Source organism: Solanum lycopersicum, chromosome 1 (genome assembly GCF_036512215.1).
Source record: "Solanum lycopersicum chromosome 1, SLM_r2.1".
NCBI classification, from domain to species: domain Eukaryota; kingdom Viridiplantae; phylum Streptophyta; class Magnoliopsida; order Solanales; family Solanaceae; genus Solanum; species Solanum lycopersicum.
The window spans coordinates 83,836,517-83,857,990 of record NC_090800.1 but is presented as its reverse complement, the minus strand read 5'-3'; the positions used below and the strand labels follow the sequence as shown (position 1 = coordinate 83,857,990).

Below are 21,474 nucleotides of genomic sequence, written 5' to 3'. Positions count from 1 at the left end.
ATAAACTACTACCCAAAAGTTTTTACTTTTATTTTTCGCATCTCCCGAGTGGGTTTATACTTTATCCCTAATGAACTGTAAATTTATAATAGTTCGTAGGTAGGTAGTTTTTTCATGAAAATCAACACAAATTAATAATCCCCTTCTTAATCCGAATCCAATGTAGTATTAAGAGTCGTAATTATCTCATTATGTAAACGCACTTCCTTTCAAAATATAGAGTGGGAGCTAAAATATTGTTGACATTGAAATGAACAAATATCGAAAGAGCAATTGATTTTGGATATTTAACGTCTTATTTTTACCCAGAAATCAAATCATATCCTTGATTCCATGGAGGAACTTCATCTTAGATTCTAACACCACCTAAATGATTAGGGTTTGAGAGTCAAATAGGTCGAAGTCCAAGTGAATCAACAACTTTCACTAAACAGAAATTACCCAGCTAATATGAAATAGTTAAAGAGATTATGGAAAGGTGCAGACAGAGAGGAAACAGGACAGCATTTTTGTAGATTGAAGATTGTAAACGAGCCTAATGCATACATCACACTATCTATAGGAATTCCATGTCACTAGGCCTAACTGAAGAGTACAACACAAAATACAAAACACCCTCGCCAAAGGATTATTAGTTTTGTTTCGCCAAATTAAATGCAGACAGATCCAGTTCAATAGCCATAATTGTTGCCATACATCGAACCATAGCCCCCAGATTGCCCCGGAACGCCTGCATTTGAAGGGGCAGATGAATACATAGAAGGAGGAGGAGCTCCATAAGGGTTGTAGCCTTGGTCAGCTGGTGGACCTGTCTGTGGCTGAGGTGCCCCTGCATCTGCCATGAAATTCTGCAACACACAAATGAAGTTCAACATAGGACACGACAAGCAAGCATAATAATCCGCTAAACATAAACGATACCCATCTCTATTCCCCCCTCTACTACCCCTTAAGATTTGGAGAGAAAAATAGAGAATGTCCTTTCCAACCCATCTCTATTTCCCCCTCTACTCTTGAATTATAGAGTTGGTTGTCTGAAAAAATAGAAACCTCTATACTTGTAGAGCAAAATAAAGGATAGATTTGGAGATGCCCTTAATAGTTAATGTCAAATTAGTTGGGATCCAATCTGCTTATTCGAGAGGCAAATCAGCTACCACTGGGCCCGATGAAGGTGTATGTTTAGGGAAACTTGTTAAACACATGATAACCATTTACAAAGGGGATTTCAAATAGTCAACAGATGCTATAGGTGCGATGAAGCAGAAACTACCAATCATTTATTCCAACACCGAGATACACTTCACATGTGTGGAAGATTTTTCTTAAATCTTTTTGGTTATCATATGGGCAAATACCAAGATCTGAGGCAGAACTACTGTTTTGTAGTAGCAGAGAAGGCCTATCTAAGCATCTTAAGAGAGTTTACAGATATCTTTTTTGGTGTAAAAAGGAATGAATAGGATAGTGAAAGTGTGCCACAGAACTTAGTGCTGTTTTTGTTGTCATCTATAATATTTAGCATTTGAAGAAAATGTAAGGGCTTCCACGAGCTCGGAATTTGCTCAAATACCAACAGGTCATCAGATATTATGGTCTTCTTCCAACACGTGGCAAACCAACACAAGTACCTTAAAAAATTGACGATCGACCTTATCGACTCACCAAACTGGGTTTTGGAATCCACATCATCTGAATTGTCACCAAATAAAATTTAATTTACCATCTTCAACATATTCTTGCCCATTGTAGATGAGTATCATCTCTCCTACCTTCATCAATCTCAATAAATCCAAACATGATATATTTAGCCTTTTCATGGTGGCACAAATTGATTTGACACCATATCAAAGCTATATTTTGCCCTTCCCATGACTAGTGTGGATAATTTGCCTCTCTACCTTCAACAACAACAAACCAAGTGTAATACTACCTCCTTTCTGGGTAGTCACTTGTCTAGTTGTCTATCTACCCCTTTGATTGCTAAATCTCCCATATATCCTCTAACTGCGATTTTTTTTTTATATAAAAAAAAATAAAGTAAAGTACTCTCATTCATAAACATAGCCAAAATGGCCGTATACAAGGATAAATAATCTACAAAGGAAACGATTCTCCGCAAACTCCACCCAATCACCTATAAAACAAGGTAAAGAAAACCAGGGGAATGGAGACTACTCCTCAACTGAGAGTAACTTGACTCTACTCCTACAAAAGATCTCTCATCTCTCTCAAAACAAACATTAAAACAAATGGAACCACATTCCAGGCCTGTGTTCTCCTCCCATTTTACATCTGGAGATCAACTCTTCCACAGTTTCAGCATATAGCCCATGGAGTGTCAAACCACCAAATAACCCAACATAACCTCATGGTTAACCCGCAGTGGGGAAGAAGATGATCCACGTCTTCACCCATCTCCTTAGACATATAACACCAACTGATGCAAACAACCTTCCACTTCCTAATTTTCTAGTGTCGAAATCACCCCTCCAGTGGCTAACCAAGTGGAAAACCATACTTTCCTCCGCACCTTTGGAATCTATATTGCATTACATGAGAAAACATGCTCCTACTTAACTAAAAGCTTCTCATAGAAAGATTCCACAGAGAACACTCCGTTACTTCTCAAGCTACATCACCAAACATCGGGGTAACTGGATTGACTTGCCTTTGCAGCAAGGCTAATAATCTTTAAAAACAAAGCACGAGTAAGGCACAAATTTTGCTCATCTCCTTTACATTTTCTCTGGAGCCTTCCGGCCCAAAAATAAATACTCACAAAAAACTCATTTTTCTAACACTTCATACAACTATAAAACTCTATCAGCCTACTTTCTCGATTCAAATGACTATTCTCAACCATTTTATCTGATAAGTGACCCGAAAAAATAATGTATAATCAGATAACTTGTTTTACATTTCTTGTCGCCACATGGGGTGCTTAACTTGCTTTGGAAATCAAATCATTAACATCGCTTTCCGAGTGAGGTGGTTCTGGCCAAAGCTATTATTGCGAAAACTTAGTGGAGAAGGATAACGTAAACAATGTTTGGTATTGAGGGTAGAAGCTGAGCTTTTCAATAGAATTAGAAGTAAAAAATGCAAAAGATGAATCAGAAAATATTAATGATTGATTAAAAAGCCAAGCAAGAATTTTACCTGTATCAATTGTTGTGCTGTTTGGACTTGAGAAGCAGTTCCATTGATCTCAACAGTCATCTCCCCAGGAACGCCCTTTGTTTCCTGTATGGTAACAGTAGCACCACTAACCCGTCGGATGTAGCTTATGCTTGCACCATTTGTTCCAATCACAGCATCAGCGAAGGCCAGTGGGATCTGCATCTGCTGTGTAATCTGCAAAATTATGCCACTCAAATAACACAAATCAGCACAGGAATATCTTTCTACTTCCCATTTTTGTTTACTAGCACCTCATCAAAACCATATCAGGTTTACTTAGGATGTCTGGCATTAAAATTGCCAAAAATCTAGCGAGCTGAAGGTATTTCAAAAGAGCGACTTCTTAATTCTCAGATAAGTATACAATTTAATAAGGTATTAGTGTAAAGCAAGGTCAGTCGCAACAGAAGCTGAGAGAAACAAGAAACAGGGAATACAAGAGCAGGCAAAAAATAAGCCTAGAAAATCAAGTAACTAATTGAGCAGTCTTCATGGAAAAAATACAAAGAATATTTGCAACTAAAAGATTACATATTAGAGCACAAGAAAAAGGAGATAATAGATCTCATAGTTAATATTAATAAAAAAAATATTAATAGGTAAATATATTCTCCCAACTGTAAATTTTTCAAAAAATTTCGAACAATCTTAACTATATAATATTGTGATCACACTTAACATAATTCCAACAATGCAAAATTTCTTATCACAAAATTAATAGATTCATGTCCGAACTCCGATATCATACAAAATCAGATATCTTGATCCTCAAACTCCAAAAACCTGTCAGTGAGTATTCCTCAAGAAATTTAGGACCTGCCCCACTAAGTCATGGTTAGCAGAATTACCTGGGAATAAAATCCCAAAAAGGTTTGCCCTACCATTTAAGCATTTCATACCTGTTACTGAAATGCATAACGTTTTAGAACCCCCCCCCCCCTTTGGGTAATCCCCATCCGTCTCTTAGCACATGACAGAAAGTTGGTATAGAGAGACAAAGGGGAGATTAAAAGAACTGCTGAATTGTTTTCCTCATGTAGAACCAGTAAAAATTTAACCAAGTCCATTACCAAAAAGTCCCAGCTTATTTCTCTTTAAATACCAAAACAGTGTTCTTTATTTTATAGTAAGAGAGCATACCTGAGTAATAAGAGAAGGTGCTGCTGGGTTGTTGGATGATGAATGCATTGACATTGGAGCTTCTCTTCCATATGCAGAAATGCCTTGATGAGGTTGTTTTTCCATAGGAGGTGGCATGTCAGCTGGTGGGTAATAATTATCATGTTGTCTGGACGGTGGCATGAAATGAGGACTATTACCATATCCCGGACCTCCAGCAGCACTTTGTGGGAAAGCTTGGGGAGGAGGACCCCAAGTTTGGGGAGGTGGCATGTGTTCCGCAGGTGGATTTGGTGGCATTTGCATCTAAGCAGCAAAGAAGTTCCATTAAAAGATGCTAAGCTCCTGTCCAAAAATATTTAACTAAAAGGAGACTTACTTGCATCTCAAATACTGGGATTATGCCACGATCAACCAAAAATTTCCTCAGGTGAGAAGCAATTAACTCAACTGCCTTGTGTACACCAACAGGTTCCCCGACTACTTCAACTATCCTATCATCTTGAAGTGCAAACATGGGAAGGTCCTCTGCAATGATACGTAAGCATCAGAAGAAAGGAGTAAGACCACATGAACTAGTTATTCAGTCACAGTTAAAAATGCAAATTGAACATAACAGTCCTGAAAGAATAGTTCATGACGAAAGTAGAGAGGCTATAGTACCAATTAAGGACCTCACGATCTCCAAATCCAGCTGAACAATTTAACCATGGGAATATACCGTACTTAACTCCTCTAGTATTAAATTAGGGATAAATAATAAACATACACAACAGGTATGTGATTTTTCCACTTTATAGGTTATTGCATGTTTGAGCTTTCATCTAACGTATTATTTTCATGTTTTAACCTTGATACAAATATGTGAAAAGTTTAGTTTAATCTCAGGTTTAAGGTTTCCAAAGAAGTATGAAACCAAATTCAGTTGGCAATAGTAAGTGCAAGTTTTGAAAAAAACTTCTAAGCTTGGTGAATTTTAATTCAGTGTGCTCAAGCCTATGCATACAAACAGTGCACATACCTAGAGTACAAAAAGATTTGATGCCTCCTTGAGCTAGGAGGATCAGCACGTGCTCTTGAGCCAAAGTGTGGAACAACATAGTCCTACACGCAATGAGATGTAAGAGGTCCTGACTACAAATCCAAAATTAGACCAGAATGACCACAGAGCAAGACCACACCCTTGGCATCAAACTCATTCAGGGATGCTTCACTAATGTCTTCATATATAATGTTTGCTTTCTTTCATTTGGAAGGAAGTGAAGCGAAGATTTAAGCATGAAAATGTTGGTGAAGCATATCTGAAGGAGATGCCTACACTTCCTGATCTTTAGGTTTGATTGTCGTCTTCCAGCATTAGTTTTGGAGGGTTAGGGAAGGTCAGGAGATAAACATACTGTAGTAAAGTAGCATACCAAAATATTTGAAACTACATCTTCCAGAACATCCATATGATGGCAAATTTTTGTCAGGAAAGAATTTCAGAGCTGTGTATGATTTATGAAGCAACCACCTGAAGAATTTTATACTTGCTCTTTTTACAAGTACACGGTGTTTCCTAGATAACCAAAGTTGGATTCAGGAGGGAATGCCCAAATGGTCCCATATCTTTGAGTGGAGATATAAAATCATCCTTGTTCTTTTACATGGTATGTCAATAGTCTTTATTATTTAGCAATTTGGTGCACTTTTAATCTTTCACAAACAAGCTGTAAATTTTAAACATATCATAAGAAACCTTTTCTCCTCCAAAACCCACAGCTCCTCTTTGTTTCATATCTTCAAAGTTGCCAGAGATCCAGCCTTAATTGTACTCCATTTCAATTTGTTTGCCTGGTTTTGAGTTGGCGCGGAGTTAAAGAAGAAAAGAATTTTGAATCTTGTGGTTTCAGAGTAAAGATATGTCAAAGTTCCCTTTAATCTTGAGGTCTTAAACATTCCATGTTGGAAGTTCGAACGGAAAAGTTAAAAAAAAAAAAGGGAAGAGGCATTTTTTTTAAAAGGGCTAAAGTAAGACAAACTGAAATGGAGGCAGTAATTAAAATCATTTTGAACAAGATTGGTGCTGAAACAAAGCTAGAAATACACATATACTTGCAGGCTCAATACAAACAACATCAACAAATGCCACAAATTGAGGTCTAAAGAGGGTAGGTGTAGGCAGACCTTACCCCTAGGTCCCCTACCTTCGAGATAGAGCATATAGGTACAATACATAATATAAATTTTCATGAACACGGAGATAGTGATATAAAAGAAAAGTATTGAGGTGAGTTGAAGTCTTGTGTTCCTCTTTTCTTCTTTGACATCAATCCTACCAGATTATAGATATGATGGCAATTATACCCTGAATTGTACATGTTGAACCAGCAGCAGAAAGCAACATCAAGAAAGGTATGGAATAACCTAGCATGCTGTCTTAGTTTCAGAAGATTACTTAATGATAGGTTAAGTGGATAGGATAATGGAGTTCAACAAAACTCTTGAACAATTCAGAGGTTTTTCTACTGATGAGGGAGCATGTTGTGGATGGAAATGCTCATGGCAGATTATCAATTAATTCAGCATACAGATATTTCAATTGTTCAAACAACAAGATTGGATGTTGTCCTTGGAAGATGATATAGAAAGTCAAAATTCCATACAAAGTATCATGTGTATCATGGCCACCGGCAAAAGAGGCTATTTTAACTCAAGAAAATCTCATCAAGAGGGGAATCCAGTTATGCTACACAGGTGTAATTTATGTGATGCTGAAACAAACAATCGATCATCTCTTCTTGACAGATCAACTATGGAAGACTTCCATTAGCCTAAGAGAATCAGGTGGTCCACACCAGGAGAGTCCAGGAAGTCTAGCTTGCTGAAATAGAGATGTCATCCGGTGGATAGTTTGGAAGGAGAGGAACCAGAGATGTTTTGGGGACACTAGCAGTTCCATTCAGAGGTTGAAGATGAATTCATCAGTCCTTTTTTTATTTTTAGTTTTTTATTTTAGTGTGAACAAGAATACCCTCAAGAACCTCTGAAGATGAATTCATCAGTCCTTTTTTTATTTTTAGTGTGAACAAGAATACCCTCAAGAAGCAGGATAACTTATGACTTATGAGAGTCTAGGTTATAGGAGATCAGACTGCACAACTCACTGTAATTATATAGGATCACACTATTTGGTGTAGTCCGTGCTTGTATAAATATACTAATAAGTAATATGTGTAACTTGTTTAAAGAAAAATGACACTCATAATTTTTTAATAAATAAAAATAACAAATTTTCTTAAGAAGGCCTCTTGTTTAGTAATTCTTGCATTTTTCTTCAGTATATGGTGATCTTCATCTTGAGTTCCACCCAGATCTCAAACCAACTCTTTGTCGAAAAGAAGTATACGTTGTATTTCATTTGCAATGTCTTATTAAGAAGACTCCATCTTTTGAAGTGGCTACAAACCGATGGAGATTGCAAAAGTCTAGTTTAGACAATCACTCTATTGTCCAAATTTATGGTCTTTATTTGATCCTTCAATTAAGATAACACATTATTTTTCCCCCGTATTTTTATCAGATGTATGTCAATGCAAGAGTAAGTTGGAAGTTAAAAATCTAGTTTAGTCAAGTCCTATTTTGCATTAAAAGATAGATCTTTAGATGTATAAATGAAATGAGCTTAATAAAGCTAAATAGATACAAAAGATTTATATAATTTGGGGAAATGTTCAAATGTAAATAACGTGTTGCAGTTTTTAGCATTTGTTGACTTTAACTTTTACATAAAAGTCAATGTTATTATTTAAGTTCTGGATCCACTGGATGCCTTTTAATGAGAGCACTACTTCATTATTTAAAAAAAGGTGAAATACATAGACGAACCTTTATGTTGTCCACAATGACCAGATAGATGCCTTAACTGACCCCCAGTGACCAGATAGACACCTCCACTTGACACAGTTGTGCCTCATGCATCCCTCAGGCTGGCATGGCAAAATTTGTCTTTCACCCAAATTTGGTGTGTGAATCCTTGTAAATTATATTTTTTAAAGTTATATAGGCCCAATGTTTTCACAATCTTCCTCCTTACTCCTTCAAATTTCCATTCACCATTAATGAGTCTAAAAAGTTTCAACCTTGAAAAAAGTTTAAGAATCTAAACAACAAATTAATCAAATTTTGATTTTCTACTTTGCCAGCGCACCTATATTTGACCCATAAAAACTAAAATTAAACCCAAAACTTCTTCATTCCTAACAGGAAGAAGAACCTAAGAGGGGGGGGGGGGGGGGGGCATTAAAATGATTAAGAAATGAGGGGAAAAAACGACAAGAACGGAGGGAGTAGAAGCAAAAGGGGAGGGGAAACCAACAGAGAAAAGGGAGGGGACCAAAGAATGGTGAAGGGGTTAATTCATGGGTTAGATGAACATGGAAAATGCTTATTTTTTAATTGTAATTTTTATTTATCTATTAAATATTATTGGACGGGAATTATTTTAATTTTCATTTGAACCCCACTCAGATACGTGTAGCCAAATTATGGACCACTTAAACTGCTTTTAGCTCATTTGTAATTAACACTTAAATCCTGCCACAGTTGGGCGTATATGAAGCACAATTTTGAGGGACCAGCCAGAAGTCTGGTTGGTCACTGGATTAGTTGGGGTGTCAATCTGGTTGTTGAAAACAATTTCAAGGGGTCTTTTATGTATGTCGACAAAAAAAATTAACATCGTCAATCCCAATTAGTTTGGATCAAATCAGCTCAATTAATAATAGCAGATTCTAACTTTGACCAAAAGAACTCCTAAACTTCTGCTCTTGGTTTACTACTTAATACAGGACACACAGCATCTGGATGCGACATTTACAATTTACATGAGAGCAACTTGTATAAGCCTGATTCCATTCAAGTGTAACAAACTACGACGTATTAAACATGCTATTTCTAGTAGAATGAAATTGATAATATTTTTTAAAAAAATTCTTCTGGAAAGAAAAAGATTTGATACAAATTCATCAACGGAAAGTTTGGAGAACACCCTTCTAACCATTTAGTTCTCTTCTTTAGATGTTTGAAACACTAGTATCAATAGAACTTCAAACTCTTGCTATTATTGTTTTGAATAAATACTTCAAACTGTTATTATTTCATCCTTAAATGATTACTGGTTCAGTGGTTTAAAAGAACTCTGTTGGGACTCGCCTCGGGGCTCGCCCTAGGGCGCGGCTTTAGCTAAACACCTCGATACTCAAGTGTGGGACTTAGTTCTGTAAGGCTTACGCCCCAATGCCCTAAGCACGCTCAACGCTCGAGGCTCACCTATCATATCTTGCACAAATTATGTTTTACATCTTTAGTTAAGATTGTTGACCCTCATAATTTATGAATAATTGAAAGATACATAACAATTTTTAATCTATAGAGATAAAGAAGATTGAGAATAACTAAAATAACAAGTTTTCGTACCGCATCTCTCATATATTGTAAGACTGTGAAAGTAATTATATATTACTTAACATTTCTTTCATAAATACATCGCGAAATTTTACTTTTTTCACTCATCATTGGTCTTCATGATTTTGTCTCATGTCTCAAAATTATTATATTTTATTTAGCTATTTGAAAGTAATTTTATTTTTATTCATGATGGAGTGATGTTTTTATTATAATAATAGAAAGGCTATTAATTATTTTCTTTTAGGAGGGTAAATCGTATAGTATGATAAAAGAATATTTTTGAGAAATAATGATTCTTTTATTATTAAAAAGTTACACTATTAGATTATTTTTACTTATAATCATGTTAGAACTTTTATTTCCATTAGTATATTTAATCATATTTGTAATTATTTCAAACATTTGATTTATTTTTACAATTGTGTTATTTTATTATTATACTATGACATAAATTAAAATTTTAAAGATCCATAGGGTCTACGCCCCACGTCTCGAGGCTTACGCACGCCCTTCACTAAGTAAAACACCTCACCTCACGCCCTGCCTTTTAAAACACTGACCGGTTTGATTCCCTTATTATATGAAATACTAAAGTAACTTCTGTTTACACAAAGAAGCACACTCAACACACATAATTATCAAGGAAATCAAGGGAGTAATAGTCAATAATCAAAGCTCGGATCACCTGTTGAAAATGACTAATTGATATCAGAGTCTGGAACAAAAAAGAAGAAATAAAAGGCGGAAGAAATGTCCCTCGTACATGGGCTGGAATGGTAAAATCCTTGTTACTAAGTTAAATAACAGAGATATCTAAAAAGGAAAGGGAAGAACCTGTTCCAAGAACTCTAACAATACAACTGGATGCTTCTTGAATGGACTTGACGGTTGTCCCTTGTTTTCCAATAAGACTTCCAGCCTGTGAAGCTGGCACAAGCAGCTTTGTCGAGACCTTTCCAGCTACAGCTGGAGGAGGATGAGAAGAATCATTCTCCAGCCCATCCACAACACGTCTATGGACCCTCAGAAGACCATCTATAGCAGGTGGATGAGAGGATTCAGGCTCCTCCCTGGCAGATATCATTACCTTCAGCATAAACCACAATACCAATTAATAAATAATTTAACCATACCTAGATTAAATTTTTTTAAAACTTAACTGCAGCAATACAAGCTTCCGCATTATGAATTTGAAGAATGAGTATTCTCTTCCATTACTGATATATATACATCCATATAAAGTATGTTCTCTTTTCATTAGTACAGACCATACTCTAAGAAAGGTAAAAGACTAATATTAAATCCTTGTCGATAGAAGATGCACATAGTTAAAAAAGTGTTTTAAAGAACATGTTAGGGTCCACTAGTCCATCATGGAGGCCTTTGGGTCTAGATGATGTGCTTTTATGTTGAATATTCATGTGCCAAATCATCTGCCTTACTTCTATGTTGGGTCATCCCAGATTGTTTCCCTTTTCAGATAATCAAGCTTTTTATTTATTATTCTTGGTAATTGTGACTAAGATTACAAAATGCACTTCCATATGTGAGCCAAACATTCCAGAGAATGTTAAACCTGTCAGTCTTTGGTTCTTTATCAACATTCAATTTCAAAGCTGGCTCATCACCACAAATTCAGTGTTAATTGCTACTGAAGGATAGCCACATGGCAGCAATCTCAATACCTACATCCTAGTGATTTGTTGAAACAGACATTACAACCTTCTTGCTTCACTTCCCATCAACTACTAAATGTCCCCATTTCACTCTCAACCAATAGCAGTCGCCTATTTTACAACTCAACTTATAGATACTTACACTGTGACCAACTACACAAGCAGTATTGATATGGAAATATTAGTTCGACAGGTTCACATCCATCCAAAGTTATTTCACCAGGAAGTATCATACCTTGACAACGACAAGAGAGGAAGAGAACAAAATGGGAAGGAAGACAAATAACAGCAGGAGGAAACTTTTCAGAACCCTTTGAACCAGTCCTTTTATCTGTTCTGGAAGTGTATTTTCCCATTCTATTTTTAAAAAAAAAAATTGGTGGTGGGGAACAATACCAAGTTTTTTAATGTTGAAAAGGAAAAACATGGATTATAAGCAAGGCAACAAAAGTCACAGAAGAAAACGCAGTGGATTTTGAGAGGTATCTTGTCTACAAGAATATGTAAAATAGGTGGGACTTACTGCTCTCTCAGTAATCCCTGGAGGACCATCGAGAACCTTAATACGAGCTTTTGATTCTTCAACAATCTTTTTGATGTACTCTCCTTTGCGTCCAATAAGGCCACCTACTTTTTGTGAAGGGACCAAGATACGAAATACACTTTCTCCAGGCCACCCTGGCCACCTTTCACCACCACCTCCAGTAACAGCAACACCTTCTTGTTCTTGTTCTTGTTCCTGCACTTGTTCCTGTTCTTGATCTTGATCTTGCTCTTGCTCTTGCTCTTGCTCTTGATCTTGCTCTTGCTCTTCCTCTTGGTCTTGGTCTTGGTCTTGGTCTTGGTTCACCTCAAGGAGTGATGGTTCTTCTTTCACCTCAAGGAGTAAGTCCTCAGGTACTACCTCATTCTCATGTTGATTAAGGCTTTCATCAAGTTCATCCGTAGTCTCTTGTTTGATAAGATCAAGTTCCTCCATGATCTCTTTACTGCAAAATATATATAGATAGAACGATAATATTATCAAGGAGTGAGTCCACACGTATACAAAGAAAGGTTCCACATTAAAAATTAAAAAGTTCATTACTCAACAATCTTTTTTCTAGATAAGTTCATTACTTAACAATTATAGTCAGCAGCAGCAAAACTAATACTAATCTTACTTATGCTGACCATTGCCACCCAAAAAAGCTCATAAAAGGCAACTTCTTAATACAATAGTAGCAAAAAATAGGACTTCATTTTAAGCAGCAACTACTTAACTAGGAATTCATTTTTCAACTAAGGAAGGAAAAATGGTTCCTCAACCAGAAAGCATTGTGCTTACTATAAAAAAAATTCCATAGTTCACCAGGGTGAGAGCAAATAAGGACTGTCTTGGAAAAAATACCTAACCAAACGCGGGACGAAATAAATCCTTACCCTCGTACCAAATGACCCCCCCTTAGAGTACAGGATAAAACCATCAGAAAACTAGTACAAAAAGACGAGCACCATGACCCAGTTTCAGCAATACCATAAAATAGAACTGAGCATAAATGACAATTAAAAAAAAACATTATTCATAATGCAGCAGTAATTAAACCACATAGAACTTCAACATTGACACAACAAAACCCAATCACAAATTTCATACATGTAGACCAGAGAAACGAGCTAGTTCAAATATTACCGAATGTAAACCGTGCAAAAATGGGAATTAGAACACCTAACACAAAAAATACTAATTGAAAAGGAGTTATAATCACTACCATAAAAACCCAATATCAATCAAAAAGGGCTTAAACCCTAGCTAAACCACCCCAACCAGTTCAATAACTCCCAAAACCATAACTGTCGACATGAGAATTAGAACATTAACACATAATGCAATAGCAATTAGAGAGAAAGCAAAAACATCTCAAGAAACCAGTGACTCATAAAAAATTAAGTAAAAAACAACTCAAAAAATCAGTGACCCATCAAAAATTAAGCAAAAAATATCTCAAGAAAACAGCGACCCACACAAATTTAAGCAAAAAAAAAATCTCAAGAAAACAGCGACCCATCAAAAATTACGCAAAAACATCTCAAGAAAACAGTGACCCTCCAAAATAAAGCAAAAAACATCTCACGAAAAGATTGACCCATCAAAAAATAAGCAAAAACGTCTCAAGAAAACAGTGACCCATCAAAATTAACCAACAATCTCTCGAATTACCAAGCAGGACATTGTTATAAACAAAGAAATGAGTGCATCCATGAACAAGTACAAGGTTTTTGGAACCAAAAAAGAAGAAACCCAAGATACCTAGAAACCCTAGAAATTTAATTGTGAATATACATGTATAGCAGTGTAATGTAGAGTTGCACAGATTTACTTACATGGGATACAGTGAGAGAGTAGCTACTTCAGATACAGAGAGAAAAAACAAGAACTTGTTGAAGAAGAGAAGACTCTTGTACTTGTTCCGCTTCAACCAAATTTAGGTTTTGAGCTGCTTTATTATATCATCTTTATGTATTTCCATATGTTCTTATATACACAAATATACAAATTGTCTTTTTGTTTCTTTTAATTGGTCTTTTTGGCCTTGTGTTTTATTATCTCCTTAAGTTTAAAAAAATTATATTTAATATAAAAAATATTATTGTTCACTTTAGCTCTTTTGTATACATTGTCCTTCATTCTTATGAATTAAATGATCCGGTGAAATAGTTGAAAATTATACATATATTAGTGATTTGTTGTCCACAATGATATGAGTAGTCCATCAAACTTTATTATTTAGGTGAAGAAAAAAGTTATAACAAGGTTTTTATAGGTGATCATGCAAATAGATTAATATCAAAATTTACAAAGCATCACGACTCGTAAATTTATTTAATATTGGGGACCATGGGAGGGGTACCTCCCCCTTCCCCTTTGTATGTCTCCGGCCTATTTTTGTCGCTTGTTTATCTATGTGATAATTATTAACGAACTCTTTCGTTAAAAGCGCCAAGAAATACTAAACGGTAGTCTGCCTCTTGCATCCCGTTTGTAGTGTATATGGGAAGACATGTGCTTTTTAAAATAAAAATCACTCTTTAAAAAAATTATACTCTCTTCGTTCCATTTATATTGGCACTTTCCAAATTTCAAAAAGGACTCGAACTTAAAACCTTTTGGCTAAGAATGAAGGAGTACTTACCACTCCACACAGCTTGTTGGTCAGACTCTCAACAATTTAGTCATAATGGACACATAATTCTGCATGTTTAAGAGTTAAAGACAGGAAGAAGTGTTTAAAGTCTTTCTACTACAAAAAATAGAGTTACTACATAAATGTCAAGTCTTTCTACTCCTCCAGTTTCTACCAATTTGTTGTTTCAAGTTAATACAAGACATTGGATATATAAACCAATAATTACAGAAACCATGATACCAAGAACATATGGCCTTTCATCAGCAGCACCAGCCGATACAGACCTGTGCAACATGGCACCAAATTAGAATTATCAACAAAGAGATTATTACAAACATTATATTGATCGATGACTATGTCAAAATAAACTTCAGCAGCACTAAAATAAATCTATAGGAATCAATATCTAGTGATACAATTCTGGATCATGTTGATAATTTTGAAGCAGCAGATAGGAAACAACATTTGGTGTAGACATGATTACTTTCATGTGCAGTTAAATATTATGCCAGAGCAATATGAAAACAGTTTTAGTGACATCAATGTGAAATAGGGAAGTAACTAGGGATGAAGGAAGCGAATATACATATTGAGTTTATTGGAAGGTAGAAATGTTATTTAACTTAAGTATCTGGACTGAATGATTGATATTTACCTTGCTATAGTTGACTTAGATGTTGTGAGTCCAAATCCAAAGGGAAACAATGGATCATAGTGAGGGTCACCAACGTTCATTGGAAGTTGATTAACAGTTCTGAACCATGTTCTTGGAAGTTTTCCAGTAAATCCGTAGTCCCCAAAGAGAAGATCAGTGATACCTTGTCCTTCAGTTCCAGGTAACCAGGCTGCTACAAGCGCATCAATTGAAGGTAGATATGGTTCAAGAACGAGTGGTCGACCAGATATGACTATGACAACACACTTCACAGATTGGCAAACATTGTTAATGACATCAGGTCCAGGATCTGCCACTGTGAGAGTAGGACTGTCTCCTGCACTCTCAGCATAAGGGTGCTCACCGACAACCACAATAGCATAGTCAAAGCCACTAGAAGTAGCATACTTGCTGTCAGGATTCTCAAAATAGATGACTTCTGTTCTTGGATCAACTGCAGATTTTATTGCACCGAGGATGGTAGTTCCTGAAAATGGCATTCAATCTGTTCAGTCAACTTTCAATGCTAGCCAACTGAAAATAGCAAATGGTTATCTATGCATTAAAACATTAGTTACTTAGCCTGCTGCAGTTTACTATATATTTGAGTTAATAACATTTTCAAAATGATTTGTATACAGTTCAAGTATATTTTCTATTTAATAGAAAATATATTTTCTGAGAGAAATTTCTATACTCATTCTCCTTTTCCCCCTCATCTTGTTAGGGTGGCGGGTGGGGGGATTATTCAAGAAATAATGAGGTCAAGTGATTTTAACAATTTTTCTATTTAATAGTAAGTCATTACATGTAATAGAGGTCTTGTAAAACATACCACTTGTAGCATCATTACCACTAAACCCCTGCCAAGTAATAGTCCATCCGCCACACTGATAACCTAAGTTATCAGCATGGCTACCAGCAACCAAAATTCTAGACACTTTCTTAGGAAGAGGTAACAATGGGTTATTAGCAGTTTTCCCATTTTTCAGCAGCACAAGAGATTTCCGCACAGCTTCTCTTGCTAAGTTCCTGTGTTCCTGAATGGAAACCAGGGTTTATTATAACCACAAGAGCTGAGTTTCACAATTCAAACGGTTCAAAACTTATACATCTCAAACTACGGACACATAAGCCCTAAAATGGAAGTTAAGGGGAAAGGGTCTTGAGATCACCATATCTAGTACATATCCTTCAAGCAGGGGCAAGGATTAACCCAAAACAAACAACTAAACAATGGCCATATAAAATGCATGCATTAACATGTACCTGAGGCTTGAAGTGTAAAGTATCATGCTTTGTGACCTACCTGGCTGCCAACCTCGTTGATCAGGCTGAAATCAGTGTAGGGGTTCTCAAAAAGTCCCATGGTAAATTTAACTGACAAAATCCTCTCCACTGCATCATCAATCCGATCCGTTGGGATAAAATTGTTCTTGACGAGGTAAGTCAGATCATTGATAAACTCGGTAAAATTATATGGGACCATAACCTGCAAATGACCAATTTGGCATTTCCTGATTTAGCTTGAACACCAAAACATTTCCCAAACACAGTGCATCTGAATTAGTTGAATATTGACACTGGTGTAGGGGGAAAAATCTTACCATGTCGACACCAGCTAGAATGCTAGTCTCAACTGAATAAGTGTAGTTGGCATGAGGTGGAGAGGTAAGTCTGTCAATACCCTGCCAATCTGAGATGACAAAACCCTGGTAGATTATCAACATCAATCAGTGAAACCACCCCCAAATTATGAAATTAATGCTTCATGAGAAACAATAAGTGATAGAACAAGTTGGCATGATACAAACACATGAAATATCAAAAATATATTTCGGATGTTAATTCCACATTGCAGTAATTCTCATGTGCTTAACCAAACTGCCTTTAACCAAGCTTCCGAATTGACAACTAAGGTTTATCTAATCTTTCATATCATTTTTACAAACATTACCTTGAACCTGAGTGTACCCTTGAGAAAACCAGTAACTAGATCATGGTCAGCATGCATCTTTCTGCCATTCCAGCTAGAATAAGAAGCCATAACCGTAGCAACACCTTTAATAATTGAGTCGTCATAGGCGGGCATGTGGATACTCAGCAACTCATGCTTGTCAGTCACAGTGTTATTCTCATTAACACCCTTAGTTGTGCCCCCATCACCAACAAAGTGCTTTGCGCAAGCAGCCACCTTTTTCCTGAAAATTGAATGAGTTAGAGGTTTATGCACAGGGAATCCTTTTACAAGCAAAACATAGAATTTAATTACACTAGATCCACCATTATCAAAATGTAAATATAAGATCTAAACTAATTCATAGAAGGCTCATGAAAAAACTGATAATAACTACAAAACAGTGGCAAAAAAAAGGGAAAACAGCATAGCATAAAAGCATTTCATATTGGACTTCATTGTGCTCTAATGATAACAAGTAACTAAAGAGCAGTCAAGGTTCTCATTACTTAAACTTAGATTTGACAGTTCTTTGCACAACGATGAGGAAAACAACTGTAAATATTTGTTCTAACTTTTAAAGAACAGCATATTAAAATATAAGCATGGAATTGCTTTAAAAATTTCCATACTTTCCAGCAATATAAGGTATCCCCTTCCTTGAACCATTAGGAATCTCGCCTTGTAACCCAATTATAATATCTGTCATTTCTTGAACAATCTTGGGATCTTCACTATAACTTTCATAACAGCGACCCCACCTAGGATCTCTGCAAACCTGCTCACAAAGGTTTAAACTTTAAAGTTTAAACAGAACTTGATTTACAATTTTAAGTGAAAAATGTCATTAAATGTGAGAAGATTAATTAGAAAGGCAATCATCAATCTGATTGTATCACCTACAGCGATGCAAGGAGCAAATACATAAGGAATCCCTGTAGCTCTGACTTCAAGAGCAGTAGCATCACCAATTCTTCGCATGAGTTCAGGGTCCCTGAAGAATAGATATTCGGTAGAACATTCAGATAAGACCAACATCATTTTTTTAATTAGCAAGTGGATAAGGTCAAAATCATGTTACCTTGAACAGGGAAAAGAATTCTGAAAACGTAAAATAATTATAGATAATATCAAAATGAAGTTTTCTGAACATACAATACATTCATAGTTCTTAGACATAACTTACATATGACACAGTTATTGGGCTTAAGCTATGCAAATTGCAATATATCTTGAAACTGTCCTCATTTAGCAGAGCAGTATATTGATACTTGATAGACAACAAATCACTTGTCACAATGTTATCTTTGCAAATGAAATTATTGAACTTATTAAGAAAAAAAATATGAGGCTTGATAGTACACTAGATAACATATTAAAAGTCCAATTAGAACACATGCTCTTTAAACCAGCAAATAACAAATGATATAAAGCAGTGTGTTTTGTACTTGAAATTATCCATGTAAAATTTCCTTACCTGGCAGCTCCAAGCCCGATGTTATGTGGAAATATGGTGGCATTGAAAACATTGTTGTGTCCGTGAACAGCATCAATCCCATATATCATTGGTATCCCAAGGCGAGTTGACATAGAACCATTTTGGTAGTCATTCACCATATTAACCCAATCTGCGGCAGTAGCTTTCGGAAGTGGAGTACTTCCCCCACCACTTAATACACTCCCTGAATCAGAATAACCCAACATAAACTTCAATTTTCGGTTTGCCATGCCGACAAAATATTTTAAACAGAAGTGTAGGGCCTTTGATTTGGATTAAAACCCGCATCTAAATTTGCAAAACAAGTTCTACTAACAGTCCATCTCTTTTTTTGTTTATTGTTATTAATTTTCCTTAAAACATAATCCTGAGTTCATGTTTCATTGTTAATCACTGCTTCATTACATGCCATTTCTTCGTTGAACTTTCATATCAGAATTTGACAAAAAGAGAAGTAGAATATTGTAAGATGCACGTTCATTTTTACATGTGATTTGCACATAATGATCATTTCTCCAATCACTTGATTTGCGATTAATGATCATTTCTTCCAGTTTCCTGGTTTCACTTTTCAAAATGTCCTAATCAAGGAAAGCCAGGACTGATGTATAACAAAAAAAGATGTTATGAACATGCTTTCAAACTCCATAGACAGCCTTATCTCTTGGCGTACTCTGGAAAATTCAAACTTGGAAGTTAAGTGAAAAAAGAAGCCTGCTTTAGCTCAATTTCTTTTCATCTCTTTTGAATACTCTTTCGACTTATTCCTGTATCCATTCAATTTTGCATGTCCTGATCTTGTGGCTTTGGTGTAACCATGAATACTCACAACTATTTTTTTTTCTGCAGTGTTCATAGCTATTAAACCGACATATTAAATCTACAACTATTTAATTCAATCTCCAAGATAAGTGCTGGAAACAAATATTGATCAAGAGATGCATAAAAAACAGAAAACTAGAAAGTATGTAAAGGGTACTACAAACATACCTCTATATATAACAATAATTCTCTATAACCAACATTTCACTATAACAACCATGTTTTTTGTGGACCGATCTTTCATGTTAATTGTTATGTTACATATATGTTCTCTGTAATAACATTTCACTTTAGCAGCTAAAAGATATTGGACCATACGACCATTTTATAAAAAGGTTTGACTATACTATATATTGTGAGTGTTCCTTATCAAGAAAATCCAGATGTGAAATCCCAATGTATTGTTTTTATAAACAAGGGCATCATATACTCTATTTTTCGTAACTATCTACTTCACTATGTCATTATTTAATCTACAAGGAAAGTAACACACAGCAACTAACAAAAAATGCACAAAAAAAAAACTAAACAATTATTCAAATGATACAACTATATAGGTGTGAGATGTAACTGAAGTAGTACTCCAAGTTAAACAGGGCTTACTGCTCTCCAAACAATCTTCTTCAGACTAACATCATCAGATCTCGAAAAACAAATACTCCATTCTTTCAATTTGTTTGTCTTACTTTCTTTTTTTACCCCATGTACAAAAGAATGTCTTTTTTACCTTTTTGGCAACTCTTCCATTTCCAACTTTACCAAAACATATTTTATACAACAAGATTAAAGTGCACTTACATTTACTATACTTATTTTAGTTTAAAACCACAAAACCTATCAATGTTACTTATTTTCTTGAACTCCGTATGACCGTATCAAATCAAAACAACACAAATAAATTGAAATGGAGATAGTAAACAGTAAACACCAACTACACAAGAAAAATTACAAACATGGAAACCATAATACTATATGCAGACTTTTAAAAAGTTACCAATATAGTAGTCTTTCATTATTTGAATTGTGGCAACAGTCCTATCAATCTGAATCATCTGTCCAATCTTTTCTTGAAGGGTCATTCTACCAATAAGATCTTTAACTCTAACCCCAACTGGTTGTTCTGGGTCCTTGTACTTGATGTACTCCTCACCCATTGCAATCTTGCTCCACCATAGCATCATAGTCACAAACCACCAAACCCAACTTTTCTTACCCATTTTCAAACTCCTCAACACTATAATAACATCAAGAAAATGTGATAATTTTTTTTTTCAAGATAGTAGTTGAAATTTAAGTGAATACCCAGAAAAATGTAGGGTAAGGGGTGCAAGAAAATGCAGGATCTTGAAAGTTTTTTAGTGAAAAAAATACAGCAACAGAGAGTGTGCTGTGTTCTGTGGAAAAGATTAGTCTAAAAGTAGGAGTGAGAGTTGAGATATTCTTTGAAAAAGTTATATAGAGTTAAACGGCTATATATACGCCAAGAATATAAATTACTAACCACCCTCCAACCCCTTTTAATCAAGTTATTATTACTCTATTTTTATGTCATTATTTGTTTACCGTGTTAAAAATAGTTGTTCAAATATAATTTAAAAGATCAAGAAATTATATTATATATATATGTATATATATATTTTATGTTTATTTGTTTACTGTGTTAAAAATACTTGTTCGATAATATTTGTATAATTTGAAAAATCAAGAAATTATATTATATTATATATATTATATATATATTATGTTTATTTTATTATATTATTGTTGGACAGAGAAAATATTGCTCTTATATTTACTTTTATTTGTTTAAAATAGATATAAATTTTAAAATTTGTATATTTACTTTTCTAAAATTGAATTTATATTTATATTCTCAAAAAAAAAAGTTTTATACTTTCGGTTTGAATTTAAGTTATGATGCAATTAATTATGATGAGATTAGTTAATGA

General features: G+C 35.1%; 2 protein-coding genes across 2 annotated transcripts; both read right to left on the bottom strand.

The window, feature by feature from the left end:
* Positions 1 to 487: 487 nt before the first annotated feature.
* On the bottom strand, positions 488 to 13,978 carry LOC101254532 (flowering locus K homology domain). Its single transcript, XM_004230026.5, has 7 exons — positions 13,791 to 13,978; positions 11,950 to 12,415; positions 10,585 to 10,837; positions 4,682 to 4,830; positions 4,324 to 4,608; positions 3,163 to 3,357; positions 488 to 848 (listed from the first exon to the last, which is right to left on the bottom strand). The coding sequence occupies exons 2-7, from the start codon at positions 12,403 to 12,405 to the stop codon at positions 672 to 674; spliced, it is 1,515 nt and encodes a 504-aa protein (XP_004230074.1). The 5' UTR covers positions 12,406 to 12,415; positions 13,791 to 13,978; the 3' UTR covers positions 488 to 671.
* A 712-nt stretch (positions 13,979 to 14,690) lies between these two features.
* LOC101254239 (uncharacterized) lies at positions 14,691 to 21,013 on the bottom strand. The gene is made up of 10 exons (XM_004230025.5): positions 20,520 to 21,013; positions 18,683 to 18,887; positions 18,109 to 18,199; positions 17,838 to 17,983; positions 17,206 to 17,449; positions 16,856 to 16,960; positions 16,558 to 16,740; positions 16,084 to 16,288; positions 15,249 to 15,735; positions 14,691 to 14,877 (listed from the first exon to the last, which is right to left on the bottom strand). Exons 1-10 carry the CDS (start codon positions 20,740 to 20,742, stop codon positions 14,778 to 14,780), a joined length of 1,989 nt encoding a protein of 662 aa, XP_004230073.1. The 5' UTR covers positions 20,743 to 21,013; the 3' UTR covers positions 14,691 to 14,777.
* Between the last annotated feature and the right edge of the window lie 461 nt (positions 21,014 to 21,474).